A 17,442-nucleotide genomic window follows, 5' to 3' on the forward strand; every position below is an offset into this window, starting at 1 on the left:
AAATTCAAAGTAAGTTCCAGAAAAGAGAAGAGGTCAATGATGCTGCCAAGCTCCCCTGTGAAAATCCTTGCTAAGTTATTGAGCACCTTTCCTATGTGCTAAATACTGTTCTAAGCATTCTACAGATATTAACTTATTTAAGCTTCACAACAACCCTGTTAAGGTGGGCACATTGTTATCATCAGCCTTTTACAGAACATGATACAAAGGCACAGAAAGGTTAAGCAACTTGCCCAAGGGCACACAGCTAAAATGTGACAGTCACGATTGAATTCCCAGCAGTCTGGTTCCAGAGCCCATTCTCTTAGCCAGTACACATGCTGCTCTTAGAAATGAGACGGCTCAGAGGAGGTGCCAACTCCTGGGAAGAATTGGATATTTTCCCTTAAATTACATTCTGATACAATTCAAAGAACAGAGATTCCCTCACCAATAGCAAAATAATTTCACTCTGAACCTTAATGCCACCCCCTCCTCCAAAGCAACTCCCAGACCCTAAGGACAGCAAGAAACAAAGCATATGCAAAGTAATTTATCACAGCAGTCATGTACCGCCTGCCCCCACTCTCTTCCCAGGACAGTACTGTCACAGTTCTTCTTGGATGGCCAAAGAACAGACCGTTAGGAAGGGCACATGAATTCTGGGCCCTTCAGTGCTCCTCATACTTCACTTCAGGAGCTGTTTTCACGGAACCGATATGACTGAGTTAGAATAGCATCTGAAGGCTTATTTTTCCCACTCCTGAGCTCCCGACTTCCCAGCTACGGTGCAGGCTGAAGGAAGTTATATATTTCTCAAGGCAGCCTATACTAGGCATAAACATTTTCGCAAACAGTTAAGTGCAGGAAAAAACCACAAGCATCCATCATTTTGTGAGCAGATTATCAGAAAGTAGCTCTGCCTTCATTTCTCACATATTTTGCACAAACTTGTAGGAGTAAAAGCCATCGTGTGGTGCTGAGACCAGGGAAGAGGAGTTGGCTGAGGAGTTAGGGGTTTTCCCATTTCCCTTTCTAATGAGGGCAAGCTGTGTTCAGGTTAAGGCATGTTGAATTTGAAATGACAACCCACTCAAGTTGCAATATCCAGAAACAAATATGAGTTAAAAAAGAGAAGCCACACCAATATGAAGAAATGAGATTTATTGCCTTGAGGTGGAAAGGGATGTGGTCGTGATAGGAAGGCCACTCTGTGCTCCCCTGGATGTAAGCCCAGGGACAGCAGAGCCCCCAGCCGAGAAACTTACACACACACACACACACACACACACACACACACACACCGGGGGAGTCCCAGGGGCTTCTGCTCTGAGAAGGAGAGATCCTGGGCAGGATGCGAGAAACCTGAGCATCTCCTGCTTGGATGGCTGAAGCTATTGGCGCCAGACTCTGGTCAGGAAGAATCAGTCTGAGGAGAGAGAAGGATGGAAGAAAGCCATCAGGGGGATCCTCCTCCTCCCTAAAGGCCCCTCCCTGCCTGCAGCACACCCTACAGAAGTTGATCTCTCCTTGTTCCCAAACAAATCATCTCCAAACACCCTTCCTACAGCTCCACACTCAAACCATTTCTGTGACCTATAACCGTGTGTGTGTCATCAGGACCCCAACTAGAAGGACGTCCCATGGTGCCCAATACAGGCCTCCCCACTCAGGGCCTGAAGATCACTATATGTCCTCCCCATGCCACAGGATAATCCTGGCATGCCCACACATGCACCACTGTATCTGGCTCCCATGGCTTGCCCACTGCCCCCCCGAGGTGCCCTGACGTACCACCTGAGCAAGGCCTTCGGAAGTAGATGATGAGGACTAAGCCAACAATGATGCCCAGCACACCCAGGCCAAAGGCCATGCCGCATAGCACATTCTCCAGAAAATCTGAGGGCAGGGCGTTCTGGGGCACTGGAGAAAAAGAGGAGCGGGTCAGCCTGGAGATCTGGTTGGGAAGCCCCCCACTCAGGGGAACGACACGGGTATGTGGGATGACAAGGGAGAGGCTGAGGCATGGAAGATGGAGGTTGACTCAGAGTGAGCATGGACTACACAAGATCAAGCAGAGAAAGAGGAGCCTCCCATGGGTCTATCCCTTTTTGCCCCAAAAATGAACCAGGTTTCCAGGGAGAAGGGTCTCACCCCAATAGGCAACTGCCGTGTAGCCGTCAATCTCATGAGTCACGAGGCAGGAGTAAAGGTCAGAGGGTGCCGGTGTGAAGTTTAAGTAAGAAAAGGCCTGGAAGCTGAGTCCATCAACAGCTGAGATAAAAGTGGGCCCAACTTCTTCCACAGGGTCCGAATGATGCTGCCAGTTCACCGTCAACGTGGGCGGGAAGAGATTACTGACAAAACAGACCAGCGTGTTGGGCTCGCCAAACTCCAGGGGCTTCAGCGTGAACACCTCAGTGATGGGGATCCCTGGTGGGGAGATTGAGGTGTGAGGGAGAGAAGTGACTAGTTTAGATGGTTCCCCTGTGCTTGGAGGGGACATGGCATACAGGGGGGAGGGCGGAGACAGAGTAAACGGGGATGGGCTTTGGGAGGAGAGATGAGGGAGGAGCTGGGGCTCTGAGGGAGGTCTTCTTCCAGGCAAGAACTGGACCTGGACCTACAGGCAGAGCCAGATCCAGGCCCCTGTGGACCCTTCCACCCTGACTTCCTGAGGCACTTCGTGTCTAGATCTCACATGGGCATCTAGTCACACGCTGTCTTCTCATCAAAACACAGGCTCATCATCAGATACTTCCCTTCTCCCCTTCCATCTCACTGAGCATAGTAACACAAGCTCTAATATTCTGTAGGCATCAATGGATCCCTGATGAATTCACCAAGTTCAACAAACAGTTTTGAATGCCTACTATGTCCTAGGCACTTATCTTCGGCCCCACAACAGAAACAGAGTGCAGACCAGGGCTGGTACAAAAATAAAGGTCCTAGGGGAGAAGTAGAAGGTGTTAGAGGTGGGAGCTAGTATGAAAGGGAATAATTAGATTAATTAGCATATAGACTAATGAGAGGTTAAGAATGCAACCCCCGTCCCCCCATTCCCCGAAAAATCCCTGACCTCTGGAGACTGGGATTTGCCCTTCAAGATGGGGGCCTATTCCCTGGATCATCTCCTGGCAGAATTGTTGGTCAAAGAAAATGGCGGAAGTATCTCTAGCCTTCTGAGCCCAGTCAGTAAATTCAGGGAGGCGAGGCACGCGGGTGTTCTGGGAAAAGTTGAAGGAGAAAAGCTGGTCCTCATCGTAGGTCTCGGACAGTCCCACGCTGGGAGTCCCATTCTGGCAGTATATCGCGTGCAGGAATGTGTGGTTTTGCAGATCATCCTGCCATACTGGAGTAAGAGCTGCAAAGGAGACAGGGTGTTCAGGGAGCTGTGAGCCTCCTCTTCCTCCTTAGCTAAGAAAACAGCAAGACTTGCTTCAGGGAGAGGGGTTGGGGGTGGGGTATAACCCCCTCTTGTGTCTGCTATTTAGGATCTCCCTCCCAGTGAGGGTGAAAAAGAAATTACAGGATCTCTCCAAACTTCCCCTGCCCATAAAAGGCCAACAGTCTCAAGTTGTAAAAAATAAAAAAGGTCTACTGTCTAAAGTGACAGATTCAGAGTCACAATGTTGGTTGTGTGCTTGTGCACTGCACGAAGGCACTCAGTCATGGAGGTAACTGGAGGCCGAAATCTAGCCTGCACTCTGCTCACCAAGCGATGCATCCTGGCACAAGGCTGCACTCTCCCAAAGGGGATACTTTGTCTAATTCACAGAAGGCCACCATACTGACTTGCAAAGGGCCTGGATGGGTTCCCCAGTCTCAGAAGAGAGGGTGAAGGAATGGTTCTGGTCTCTGCAAGCCATAGATGACACTGCCCCATCCTACCCCCAGACAACCTGGTAAAATGAAAAGACAGTCTTCAGGGTTCTCTTCAGCCACTTCATTAGCACCAGGCCTCTCTGAAAACGTCTTCCCCTCCCTCAACTCTCCAGGCCTTGCAACGACAGGATTGGGGGAGGTGACCTCATAGCTGTAGGAAATAATCCCTATTCTTTGAAACTCCTGGCAGGAATCCCCCCAGCCAGCAGGAAACCTTCTACCTAATACCCAATACCTAGAATAACAGACATTTAGAGTAAGAGGGATCTTCCAGATTATTTTTCCATTCTGCCTCATCCTTTACAGAGAAGGAAACTAAGGACCAATAAAGTTAAGAGATTTTTCAAGAATCACAAGATGAGTTGATGACAGAGTGCAGAGTAGTCTCCTAGGTAGAAGAGTGGAAATAACATCTGCTTTGTTCAAATCCCAGCTCTACCACTTTCCAACTGTGTGAACTTGCACAAGTTACTTAAGCTCTCTGAGTCTTGTTTTCCTCCTCTGTAAAATGGATATAATAATCTCTGCTTCAAAAGATTGTCTTATATGGAATACGTAAAGCACTCTGACATTGTTTGCCATCCATCCATAGTTGATCTCTTTCCCAATCCTACTATTGTTTCCACTATCCCATAATATTTCCCATCACTTACAAAGCACAGGGCTCTTCTTCAATGCTCTGGGTCGGCTCCCTAGGCTCTAACCCAGTCAGGATTGAAGTAAAGGGGAGGTAGTGTCATACCTCCAGGGGCGGTCCAGGACTGGGGCAGCAGCCACAGAAGGGGTAACAGCCTTAGCAGCGCAGCTCCCTGCCTCTGATCATGATCCATACCTTCACACCACACAGTGGGCTAGGACCTACCCACCAGCTGACCCAGGTGCCCAAACTCCCTCCCCAAGATCGTGTTCCGCCCTCTCACTTCCAATAGTTGCCCTTGGCATTTTGACTAAACCAATCACAGAAGTGTAGGGCTTAACGTCATCGGTCGCTGGGGAGAGACCTGGGGCCAGCAACCTCCTGAAGACTTGGCTCTTTTATCAGGCCGGAGTGGGGTGTGTAACTGGGCTGGGCAGGCAAGGGAGGAATGTCTGCCCCCTGCTGGGGATCCCTCTTTAGTATCAGGTTGTCAGCCTCAGCCTGTAGCCAGACCAACGGGCGCTTCAGAGCAGCGCCTCCCCGTGGCAGAACGCTGCAGTGGGGAAGCTCATCTTCCCACAGCAAACACCCCCCGGACACCACCCCAGGCTCTTTAGACCCCGCCTCCTCCTCCCTCCAAGCCCCCCCTCCTCTTTTCAGAGAGGTATTTTTCAGGCATTAGCTTCAATTCGTTTTGCAGAAATATATTGAAAATTTGTAAGTGCTAGGTATTGGGCCCAGTGCTAGAAATACAAAGGTGAATAAGGCATATTCCTGCCTTCAAAGAGCTTAAAGTCTAGTAGGAGGAGGGTCAATGAATAAATAATTACACAACAATGTAATACATTCAAATAAGAATGTGCCAAGTGTTTTGGAAATAGTAATTTTATGAGGATGGAGGAATAAGTGGCACATAATCAAGGCTTCTAAGAGTCTTGAAGGAAAAACAATTTGACCAGCAGAAGGTGAGGGAAGAGAAAAGCATTCCAGAGCAAGGGGTAGGCAAATGTGTGGTCAAAGGCGCTCAGAGCTCCTTCCTTTGGAGGCCTCTGTATAGCTGGATGTGAATGTTGTGGAGGCTGCTGGTGTGTCCCTGTTTGGTAATGGGGAGGAGGAGGGGAGGGTCAAGATGAGCTGGAAATTTAGGCAAGAGCTAGATCACATAGGCCCTGTTATGCCCCAAGGAGGGTCTGGCTTTTACTTAGCAGATGATAGAGATATTAAAACTGATGAGTGACACAATAATTTTAACATTTTAGAAAATTTGTTTTGATATTTCAAACAATGGGAGCTTGGAAAGAATTGAGGCAAAACTGCTGGTCAAGAGTCTATAGTATATTACATCAAAATAAAAAGTTGCTTGTACACACCTGCACACCACCCCCTTGTAGCAATATAGCAATAATTTAGGCGAGAAATGATAAGAGCCTGAATTAAGTCTTGAACAAAGGAGATAGAGGGAATCAAATATTGAGATCATTAGGAATCTAAAGGGCTTGGCTACTTACTAATCAGATGTGGGAAGGTGAGATGGAGGGATCAAAGATAACACCAAGGTTTCTAGATTGGGTAATGGGATGGGTGGTCAGTGATGGACTGAACTGAAATAGAAAAGAATGCCATAGAAGCAGGTTTGATGAAGAAGAGAATGAGTTCAGTTTTGTATGTGTTGAATTTTTGAGACTCCAGGAACAACCACACAAGGAGGCATGAAGTATATGGTTATGGATCTCAGGTATGGGCTGAAGAACCTTAATGGAGTCATCAGTCCAAATGTTGAAGCAGAGGTGGTGGATAAGATCACCCAAGTAGACTGTGCAGAGGGAGTGGGAAGAGACACAAGGACATAAGTCTACGTGGGTTCAAACCCCAAACCTCAAACCAGTTATCATCCGGGATCCAGTCAGGAACATACAGCCACTCTAGATATTTCAGACTGAGAGAACTGACTATAAAGAATTGGTTACAACAATGTTAAAAGGGCAATAAGTGCAAAAGGGAAAAAGAGAGTGGCTGGAGGTGCAAATGGGAAAGAAGAATACCTGGAAATCAGGAGCTGCTGTCACCTCTGAGCTGGAATCTATGTCTACAGCTGCTGTTGCCCTGTGGGAGACACTGTCATAGTTGGTTCTAGATCTATTGGAAAGGTGTCATCTCCATCAAGGCTGGATCATTGAGAAGGTACTTCCTCTGCCGAGGAGGCCAGAGTCCAGAATCACCCATTCTTGCTGCTGCTACATCTACCAGCAACTGCCATTCTGTTAGAAACTGAAGCAGGAAGCTTCTTGGTTTCTCCTGCCTTCTGATCTCCCGCCAGAGCCTCCTATTGAGAATCTAACAGGAAGCCAACTGGTCAGGAAGGCTGGGAAGTACACACCTTGCAGACTCCTAGGCTGAGCAGTCCAGAACACAGCACAGGAGGGTGGGAGTGGGACTGGCACTAGATAATAACCAGTACACTGAAAAGCACTAATTTGTAAGAATTGGGTGGCACCAGGAGCATCCTGAGAGCAAAGAGAAGATCAAGGAAGAAGCAGATTCAGAGAAATAGAGGTGTTCCATGGAGAAGGGCAAGATCAGCATTATCAAATGCTACTCAGAAGTCAAGGAAAGACTGGAAAGTGTCCTTTATATTTGGTAATTGTAAGATGGTTGACAAATATATTGAGAGCAGTTTCAGTGTTGTAGTGGGAGTTGACTCCAGATTGTGGTGGGCTGAGAAGTAAGTGGGAGGTGAGGAAGAAACTGTCAGTGTATATGTTGCAAGTTTGATAGAGAAGAAGAAAGACAGAAGGGGTCGGGGGAGAGGCAGTGAGAAAGATCTAATGTGGCAATTAAGTAATCTTAGAAATTAATCTATGTGAATATGGTCCATCAGTGTTTCTGACTTTCAAAATCCATACTCTCTTGTCAAAAACCAGTAACAGCAGCAATGACAGCCCCAAACAACAACAACCCCATGACCTCTTGGATATTCTGAAACACTAATGTGTGTGTGTGTGTGTGTGTGTGTGTGGTGAGGGCGGGCAGAGTGCCAGGGTCAGTGTAGGGTTTGGAAATTATTGTGTTACCCTTCAAAAAACAGAACATTTTCCCAATGTCCCACTCTTTGTAGACTAACCCATCAGTAATTCCTACAGTGGGAAGATTCGGGCCGAGGAAAATAGAAGGGAAGTTTGTGACATCACCAGGACTATAGGGGGAGATATATGACACACAGCCACCTAGGGTGTCAGCAAACTTTTTCCGTGAAGGACCAGATAGTAAATATTTTAAGCTTTGTGGGCCAATCTCTGTTGAATAATCAGCTGTGGCACGGAAACAGCCATGGGCAAGATGTGAATGAAAGAGCATGGCTGTGCTCCCGGTTTCCTCCCGGCTTTTCCTCCCATTTCTCAGGCATCTCCTTCTCAGTCTCCCTCACAGACTACTTTCTTTCAGCAACTCTTTAAACGTTGGTGTTCCCTGAAGTTTTGTTCTTAACCTTTTTTACTTATGGACACTTAAATTTAAATTTCATATGATTTTTGTGAGTCATGAAATATAATTCTTCTTTTGCTTTTTTTCAACCATTTAAAACTGTAAAAACCATTCTTAGTTCTCAGGCCATATAAAAACAATGGCTGGATTTTGCTCACAGACCAGTTTGCTGAACGCTGTTCTATGCATGTGGTCAGAACTGAGATGGGAGACCTAAAATAAACCCACCCTCCAAAGAAGAGCCTCATTTCCCCTTGGGGGTGGCAACTGGTTAGTGACTACATTGTGCCCCAGAGACAAGAGATCATTTGGAAGGAGGTCTGGGGGTGAGGGGAGCAGGAGGAAGAGGACTGGGTGGGAGGGCTAGGAACAGGTATAGCAGACACTGCAACTACTCTGGGTGGGAAGAATGAGGCAAAGGAGTCCAAGTTCCCCACAGAGAGTAGAATGTGGACAAGACTAGCATGAGGAGGAATGTAGTCACTCATCAAGGCAAGGGCGAGGTGTGGTTAACTCCTCTCTCCTGGTATAAATGCTAACAAGTTCAAACATTTGTAATGACCCTTCCCTCTATGTAATCCTTCTTCCTGTCAGGACCCTCCAACAGCCTCCATAATAGATATCTCAATAATAGTTTCTAATCAGTTTGGGGAAGTGATAATTGTGGGCAAGAAAGTAGCAAGGCAGCCAGTTCTGCATCCCAGCAACACACTATCTATTTTGGTCACTAAATATGAACGTCTATGAAAATAATGGCATAACACCCATAAATCCAGTAGGCCAGGACTTTCTAACACTCAGCTCTCCCACCCCTTTCCAAATACTGCCCCATTGTTTTTCCTGGAAGAACCAAATTTCCTAAAAAAGTTGTGGCAACCATCTCTACATTTTCATACTTGCCATTTAATCCTTAAATGGTTCACCAATACTTTTCTGTTGCTAAATCAAATGGACTCTTTGCAGTCTCTGCCACATTTGACACTGTTGGCCATGCCCTCCTTCCTAAAACGGTCTATTTTTTTTGGCATCCCTGATGGCACTCTCTCCTAGTTTTCCCTCCTACTTCTCTGGCGTCCTGTCTCTTCTATGGACTCCTTTCTTGCAGCTACCCTTTAAGTGCTGGTGTTCCCTGGAGTTTTGTCCTCAACCTTTTCTCTTCTTACACTACACACTTGCCCTGGATGGCATTTACTCCCACATGCCTCCAGTTACCAGCGATTTGCTGACGTCTTCCAAACGGGCCCCTGCAGCTCAGATCTTGCTCTGAGTTCACACCACCCATACAACCAACTGCCTTTAGGCAGCTCCACTTGGATGTTGTGCAATAGCAGTTCTCAAACTGCATTCTCCACAAAACCGTCCCTCAAGAAATTTTTTAAAATGTAAATTTGATAGTAGCAATTTTTAATTTATTAATTTATTTCAACACAGATGTAACAAAACACCAAACATTTACATAATAATTTTTATTATGCAACAATTTATTATATTTAATAAGACTATTTTGGTTATAAGCAATAGAAACCAATTCTGGCTAACTTAACTTTTAAAATGGTGATTTATTTGAAAGATACTGAGCTAGCGCATGAAATCAAGAGTGGAATAAGCCAACCTAAGGAAGGAGAGCCGCAGGGGCTTTAGCAGCAGGGGTTGAGTTGTCATTAATATGCCTCACCTTCAAAGGCCTCCAGCCTCTATCTTTCAAGTTTCACATTGCTGGCAGAGAAAATCTGACTGGCTCAGCTTGTATTAGCTGTGCACTTCCGGATCAATTAGCTGAGGCCAAGCACAATATCACCTCTGTGTATTAGAGCCATTCTCAGAGAAGGGAGAATCATCACGAACCTAACAACGACCTCAATACAGCTTTATTTAACATACAGCATCCCAGACAATTGCATGAGATCATTTGAGGCATAAGCATGAGGTTAAATCTGTGCATTAATGCTCAAACAGCATTACCCAACCAGCTGCCAGGGTGATATATGTCACCTTCCTGAAGATCTCTGGTCTGTCACAAGTCTTGCCACAAATTCAAAATATACTTCTTGATACGACTTAAGGTTGATTTATTAATAAAAATATTTATATTCCACTAACTGATTTCCTTTGGATCTATGACTAAAAAGTTTTTTAAAAAAACAAAACATTTTACTATGTAAATTTTCAAACACACAAAAGAGAGGAATCTAATAAATCCCCACGTACTCTCATGAGTTTCAACAATTTTCTTAATTTTTTTTTTTTGAGGAAGACCCGCCCTGAGCTAACATCTGTCAATCCTCTTTTTTTTTGCTGAGGAAGACTGGCCCTGTGCTAACATCCATGCCCATCTTCCTCCACTTTATATGGGATGCCGCCACAGCATGGCTTGCCAAGTGGTGCGTTGGTGGATGCCCGGGATCAGAACCGGCAAACCCCGGGCCGCCGCAGCGGAGCGTGTGCACTTAACCGCTTGCGCCACTGGGCCAGTCCCTTAACAATTTTCAACATTCTAGAAGTCTTCCATTCTTGTTTCATCTATTCTCCTGTTCCACTTTTTTTTTTTTTTTTTTTGCTGGAGTATTTTAAACAAAATCTGTTATTGTATTTCACCAGGAAATATTTCAAAGGGTATGTATAATAGATAACTTTTCTTTTAACATAACTACAATACTATCATCACAACCACAAAAATAAAAACAATTGCTCAACTTCATTTAGCCCAATCTGTGTTCATTTTTCCCCAATTATCTCAAAAATGTCTAAGGGAAAAAAAGATTTAAATGAAAATGGTTTTCAAACAGTACCTTCATTTTTTAAAAAATGGTGAGCTTTCTATTTTACATTATGTCTCATAAACCCCTGTTGATGGTTCAGTAATGAACTGTAATAGGCAGTTTAGGAATTGCTACCTGAAAGCTCCTCCATCTCAAGATTTACAAAACTAATCTCATCACCTTCCCTTCCCAACATGTTCCAACTCCTGTATTCAAGACCTCAAGAAATAATTTGACTGTATACCCAGTTACCTGAGCGACAAATGTGGGAGTCAATTTTGACTTCATCTTCCTCAAACCTTCTCATCTAATGTTTACCAAGTCCTATCAATTATACCTCTTTAATATCAGATAATCTGTCCTCCCTTTTTTGCCCATTCCTACTGGTTCAGGCCTTCACTGGTTTGCTTGCTTTTTCCTGGATTGCTGCAACTTTCCTATCATTGGTCTGTCTCCAATCTTATTTTCCAGTGCTGCCAAAAGGATCTTCTATTATGCATATTTGATCACATCATACTTTTATATGAAAACCTTCAATGGTTCTCTGTAATCTGCTCTCGTTGGCATGATCCTTAATGATCTGGAATCACTTAAACTACCTCCATATATCCTTTGAGATGAAATCTCACCTTCCTCAGGAAGCCTTGGAACCCAGAGTGGAGATGAGTAGCCTCTTCAGTATGTTCCACAGCACCCTGTGCCTGTCATTACCATCATTTTTATTGTATTATTCTCTTCTACTTACATATCTGCTTCACGGTCCCCTCACCCCACTCCAAGGTCCTTAGGGAATCATGTCCTATCCTTTTTTTTACATTCTCAGCATCTACCAAGACGGCCCACCAAGTGACTGCTCATGGGATGAATAAATGGGCTGTTAGTTACTGAGGATGTTGAAGTTGAGCCTGGAAGAGCCTAGAAGCATTAGATGAACGATAGATCATCCCTTCTGACACAGATATTTCAACGGTAAATCTTACCAGGCAGGGCTATGGGCTACTCTATAAACACCTTCACCCCCACTGCCTCCCCTGTGTACCCCACCACTCTTCCCTTTCCATTCTAGGTCCTACCCAAGATCCCAACTGCCACTTTCTTCCTACTCCCTGCCACGTCCTACTTCAGTGAGCAAACCTAGCCATCCAGCTCCCACATTTACCCTCATTCCCAGTTCTTCATATCCATATTCATCAGGCCCTTTTAGCTACATTATCGGGATATAGCAATCCTCTCAACTACTCTATAAGGTTGGAATTTATTATTCCCATTAAATAAACAAGAAAATTGTGGTTCAAAGAGGTTCATTCATCTACTTATTTAGCAAATATTTATTGACCACCTTCTATGTGCCTGGCCATATGCTGGGCACCAGATACCTATCATGATCAAATTTATAATCTAATGAAAATAAAGAGACATTAAACAAGTAAACATACAAACCTATAATAGCAAATTATAAAAGGTTCTATGAAGGAAAAGAACTGAGACACATAAGCCAGACTAACTGGAGTAGGGAATCTAGTGATATTGAGATGGGATCTGAAGAGTGAGTAGGAGTTAGCCAGGCAGTGGGAAGAGTGCTCTAGGAGAGGGAACAGCATGTGTAAGGCCCTGAGACAGGCAAGGGGCTGGCTCCTTCAAGGAGGTAAAGGAAGACCAGTGTGGCTGGCACATAATTAGTGAGTAGGGGAGGACGGCAGATGAGGCCAGAGGTAGGCAGAAGCAAGACCACACGGGACCTCGTGGACCACAGTGAGGTTTGAGCTCTAAGTGCAGTTAGTTCTAAAGCTGCGACTACTTTATTCCTTCTCATCTTCTGCATGTTTGTGTGCTAAGGTTCCTAGCTGACCTACCTCCAGTCTCTCCAAAGCCAATCCACGGTGCACATGGTTACGAAATAAATCTTCCTACAAAGGTAGCTCTCACTTCCCCTCTCAAAAAACTTAAATAGCTCCCTCTCTTCTACTAGATTCAGTCTGAATGACTTGGCCTGCGTTTTTAGGTCTCTCACACTCTGAATTCTATCCCCAGACTACAGAAACCGCTCTCCAATGTCAGTAATGACCCCAATTACCAACCCAATGAGTTTTTCCCCTTTCTTCATTCTCTCACACCTATCTGTAGGATCTCACTTCCTCATTCAATCAGAACAAGGATTCTTCAACTACAGTCCACATGCCATAAAATTCAGGGGTCCATGAACTTGGATGGAATAAACAAGTGTCACCTTTATTTCCAATAACATCTAACTAACTGAAATGTAATTTTATGAATGTAGAAAATAAGTCTTTGTAGTATTAGCAGTACCTGTAATGTTGTCATCAATAGAAAGCATCATCAATTAATATTTTCATATCACATATATAGACATCTCAAAATATCTCTACTTTACAATTATGGGAGTTGTTAGACCTGCCAATAAATTATTTTATTTAATGTGTTAGTTAAGAAACATATATTGTATTAATAAGGGAACACAAATTACTAGATCATCACACATTTCTTTAAATATTTTGATAATTGTATATTTTATTTATGTATTCACAAATATTATTATCAGACAAGGTCCAAAGGCTCCACCAAACTGCCAAAGAAGTCCACGGCACAAACAAGCTTAAAAACTCCTGATTCGTCATTCATTCAACAAACATGAAGTCCTCACTGGAGCCCTCTCTTGTTCTGGCTTCCTCATATTATGTTGTTCTGCTTTTCCTTCTTGTTTGATGCTCCTCCATTGGTTCCGCTTCTTATTCTTGCTGCCTGTATGAGGATCTAACCCAAGCTCAATCCTTGACCCACAACTAAATTCTGTTTTATACTTCCTCCCTTATAAATCTCACCTATCTACATGACTGATTCAAATGTCACCTCAAAGATGACTCCCAAGTCTACTTCTCCAATCTTTTGCTTAGCAACCAGAATAACATACCATCCAGAGGCAGACTGCTTGGGTTCAAATCCCAGTTCTGATCACTTACTAAAAGCATGACCTTGGGTCAATTATTTAATATCTCTTGTTTCAGTTGCTTCATTTGAAAAATGGGGGTGATAACAATAGTATCTACTTCATAGGGTTATAAGGACTGGAAGAGTTAATACACGTAAAGCACTTAAAACAGGGCCTGACACATTTCAAGAACTCAATAAATGTTAGCTCTTACCAGTCTCGTCTCCTTCCAGCCCAACACTTTTATTTGGCATTTATCAACAGGTATAGTGCTAGCCACTGGGAATATGAAGATACATTTCCTATCTAATGACATAATTCCAATCACGTCATTGCTCAAAAACTTTCAGTGACTCCCTACTGGGTCCAAACTTAACAGCACTGGAAATTCTTCATAATAATGCCTCAAATAAATTTACCTTCCAGTCCTTTCTCCTCCTGCTCTACCTGTAGCTTATATTCTATTCTGGCCAGACCAGACTGCACTGTTCTCTGTGAAAATGACCTGTGCTGTTCTGCTTCTGTCTTTCCTCACACTATTCCAATGTCTCAAACATGTACCTGACAGCAATGACTTTGTCTTACTATGATTACTTCCCCAATACTATGCAGGATGCTCCATAATACATATACATCTCCATCTTACCTAAGTCACGTACTTACTTAAGCATCAATTTCCTTCAACATTTGCTCACTTTGTGTGCACCTCATATTGGCCAGGTACTGTGCCAGGAGCTGGGGATATTTTTTTTTAAAAAAAGGATACAACATGGCCCTGTTCTCAAGATCAAAGTCTGGTAGAGGAGAGAAACATGTAATCACATAAATGCCATTCACTGTGAAAGGAGTAATCATAAGAGGAAGGGACATCAAAGAACAAGCAGTCAACTCAATTTGGGAGGCAAGAGTAGGCTTTTCAGATGATGGTATTTGGGCTTACATGGATTGTGGAAAAGCCTATTCTGTATGGAGAGAGCAGTACAGTCGTGGGCTGTATTAACGATGTTCCAGTCAAGGATGAACCCCATATACAACAGTGGTCCCATAAGATTAGTAACATATAGCCTCAGTGTGTAGTAGGCTATACCATCTAGGTTTGTATAAGTACACTCTATGATGTTCACACAACAACGAAATTGCCTAATGACGCATTGCTTAGAATGTATCCCCGTCGTTAAGTGATGCATGACTGTATATGTAAAATACAGAGGCATAAAACAAAATGGTGTGCCTGGGGAACAATTCAATATGGCTGGAGTATAGGGCCCAAGAAATGGCTAGACAGGAGGCTGGAGAGGTAAGCCAATCTTTCTGTCAAGCACAGGAATTTGAACTTTATTACAGAGGCAATGAGGAATTAATAAAGGGGTTTAAATAGTAGCATATGGCCAAGAGTTGTATTTTGGAAAGCTCACTCAGGGCAGTATTGTGGCAAGAGAGGGCAATCTGGAACAGCACTGTTCAACAGAATTTTCTGCAATGAATTTGTGATGTCCAATATGACAGCCACTAGCCACATGTGGCTAATGAGAACTTGAAATGTGGCTTGTGAATCTGAGGAACTTAATTTAAAATCATATTTAATAGTAATTTAAATAGCCACCTATGGCTAGTGGCTACTGTATTGGACAGTGCAGCTTTAGAGATAGGGAAATCAATTAGGAAGCTGTTGACATAGCTCAGGTGATAGGATAAGGACAGAGTGTGATTCAACAGCTATTTTAGGGCCAAAATAATAAGTCTAGTGGATATAAAGTTGTGAGAAAAAGAAATCAAGAACGGGCTCCCCGATTCCAGACTTTGTGATTGAATAGCTGCCATTAGCGAGGATAATATAGAAGAAGCAAGTCTAGCCTGCACACAGATTGTATCAATTTTGAACATGTTCAAGTGTCTGAGGGTTCTCCAAGCGGTAATATTTAGTGGCCAGTTTAGCTCAGGAGAGTTATCTGAAGTAAAGATACAGATTTGAGAGGCTTTGAGCCATTGAGTGAGATTACTTAGAGAAGATAAACAGAACTAGAAGCAAACTGAAGCAAAATCCTGGCAAACATCAATGCGTAGGAAGAGGCTAAAGAAGAGCCCACAAAGGAGACTGGAGAGAAACAGCTGGACAAGCAGGAAAAGAAACAAGTGAGATGGTCACAGAAACCAAGAGTGCAGAGAACTTCAGGAAGGAAGCATGATCAAATGTCAAATGCTCCAGAGAGGTCAAATGAGGTGAGAAGTGAAAAGCACTTCTTGACTTTGCCAATTAGGAGGTTCTTGGTGACATGTGCCAGAACAGTTTCAGTAGTGGAAGAAATGGGCTGAAAAGTGGGATGGGGCAGAGAGAGGAAAATTTAGATCACAATTTTAGGTCTTGACTATGCAGGAGAGTTGAGAGATAAATAAGAGAGTCTACAGGGGGATACGCTATCCATAAGGTTATTTTCTTTGTTTCCTTTTCTTGGGGGCTGAGAAACCCTTACAAAGGGAGAATTTAAAAATGTCAATTGCTAGAAAATGGAGGACAGCTTAAGAGTAATAGATAAGGCTGACCAGGTCAAAAGAAAAGAAATTTCCTTAAACGGAACAGAGGACTTCTAGGACAATGGTAAAGGGATACAGACATGGCCCAGTTTACAGGAGGGAGACGGAAAGCCAGGAGTTCTCCGGCAAGTTGGCCTTTCTGTTCTGTTGGTGGGCAGTGGGGTTTATGGACTAAAGAGTGAAAATTTGAACCATACTCTGAGAGACAGGAGAGAAATTATGGGTTATGAACAAGTAAAAGATCTGCTTTAGGCGGCAAATGAATCACCGTAACATCCCTAGATTAGACTTTTATGGGACTGATTCAAGACTGAGAGTAGAGGGCAAACCCTTAGCGAAAAGTAGAAGAGTTTTAACATAAATGGTCGAGCACGAGATCAGTAAAGAAATAAAAGTGATCAGAAGGCTGGTAAATTTTGTAGAAGGCAGAGAAGTCCAGCGACTGACAGCTCTCAATGAAGTAATGAAGTCTTGGTAGGTTCAGGGAAAACGACAGATTATAAAGCTGCCTAAGACAAAGAAGCCGAACAAGACGCCCACATCTACCGCCCCCATCTACCGTCCGCACCTCACCTCCCGGAGGCAGGCACCGCGAGGGTGATTAACTCCCTCTCCCGTCGTCGAACCACACTACACCGGGGAAGGGGCCCCACCCTGCAAACCCTCACATCTCCAGGTCCAGGCCCCATTCTCCTTCACTGACAACAGCTCGGTGGCGCGCGTTTCCGCTGGACTCCGGCCAGGACGTCCCAGGCTGCACCTTTCACCTGCGGAAAAGGAACCGAGTCAGGCCTCCCCAAGCCGCCCCGCGAGGCCGCGGGCAGTGGGGGAGGGGCCGCCGAGGCGAGAGGTCGGCGCGCCGCGCCCGCTTCCGCCCCACCCACTGCGCGCGCTCCCAGCCTCGCCGCCCCAGCTGCGGTGCGGGCCCCGACGCCTGCGCACTGCTGCTCTGCTCGCGGCCTCCGGCGCTCCTTTCCCCTCCCCCAATCCGGTCGCACCCTTGCGCCTGCGCCGTGCACGTTCCCGGGCTCCCGCAGCCATGCTGAACCCGTACGGAGAGGCGAGTGGGGGGGACGGGGTCGACGACAGCGGGATAGGAAGCTGGGGATATGGAGAAGCAGCGGCATTAGAGCGATCTGGGTCTCTGGAGATAGGCCTGGGCCATGCGGCCCCCTTGGCCCTTGCGCGACCCCCAGTAAGCTTCGGAAAACTGGCCCCCGTCG

At 44.8% G+C, this 17,442-nt stretch overlaps 1 protein-coding gene across 3 annotated transcripts; it reads right to left on the reverse strand.

The window, feature by feature from the left end:
• Window positions 1-1,128: 1,128 nt before the first annotated feature.
• LOC101402777 (HLA class II histocompatibility antigen, DM alpha chain) lies at window positions 1,129-17,417 on the reverse strand. 3 transcript variants are annotated; one of them, XM_087438426.1, is made up of 6 exons: window positions 4,607-4,693; window positions 3,775-3,881; window positions 3,059-3,343; window positions 2,134-2,412; window positions 1,774-1,902; window positions 1,129-1,408 (listed from the first exon to the last, which is right to left on the reverse strand). In XM_087438426.1, exons 2-6 carry the CDS (start codon window positions 3,863-3,865, stop codon window positions 1,404-1,406), a joined length of 789 nt encoding a protein of 262 aa, XP_087294552.1. In that variant the 5' UTR covers window positions 3,866-3,881; window positions 4,607-4,693; the 3' UTR covers window positions 1,129-1,403. The 3 variants fall into 3 exon arrangements, with proteins under 3 accessions (XP_087294552.1, XP_087294553.1, XP_004424351.1); XM_087438427.1 differs by lacking the exons at window positions 3,059-3,343; window positions 3,775-3,881; window positions 4,607-4,693 and adding exons at window positions 16,888-16,986; window positions 17,218-17,417; XM_004424294.3 differs by lacking the exon at window positions 3,775-3,881 and having other exon boundaries at window positions 4,607-4,745.
• Window positions 17,418-17,442: the final 25 nt, after the last annotated feature.

This window comes from Ceratotherium simum, chromosome 13, assembly GCF_057802395.1.
Source record: "Ceratotherium simum simum isolate JZ-2026a chromosome 13, ASM5780239v1, whole genome shotgun sequence".
Lineage (NCBI taxonomy): Eukaryota > Metazoa > Chordata > Mammalia > Perissodactyla > Rhinocerotidae > Ceratotherium > Ceratotherium simum.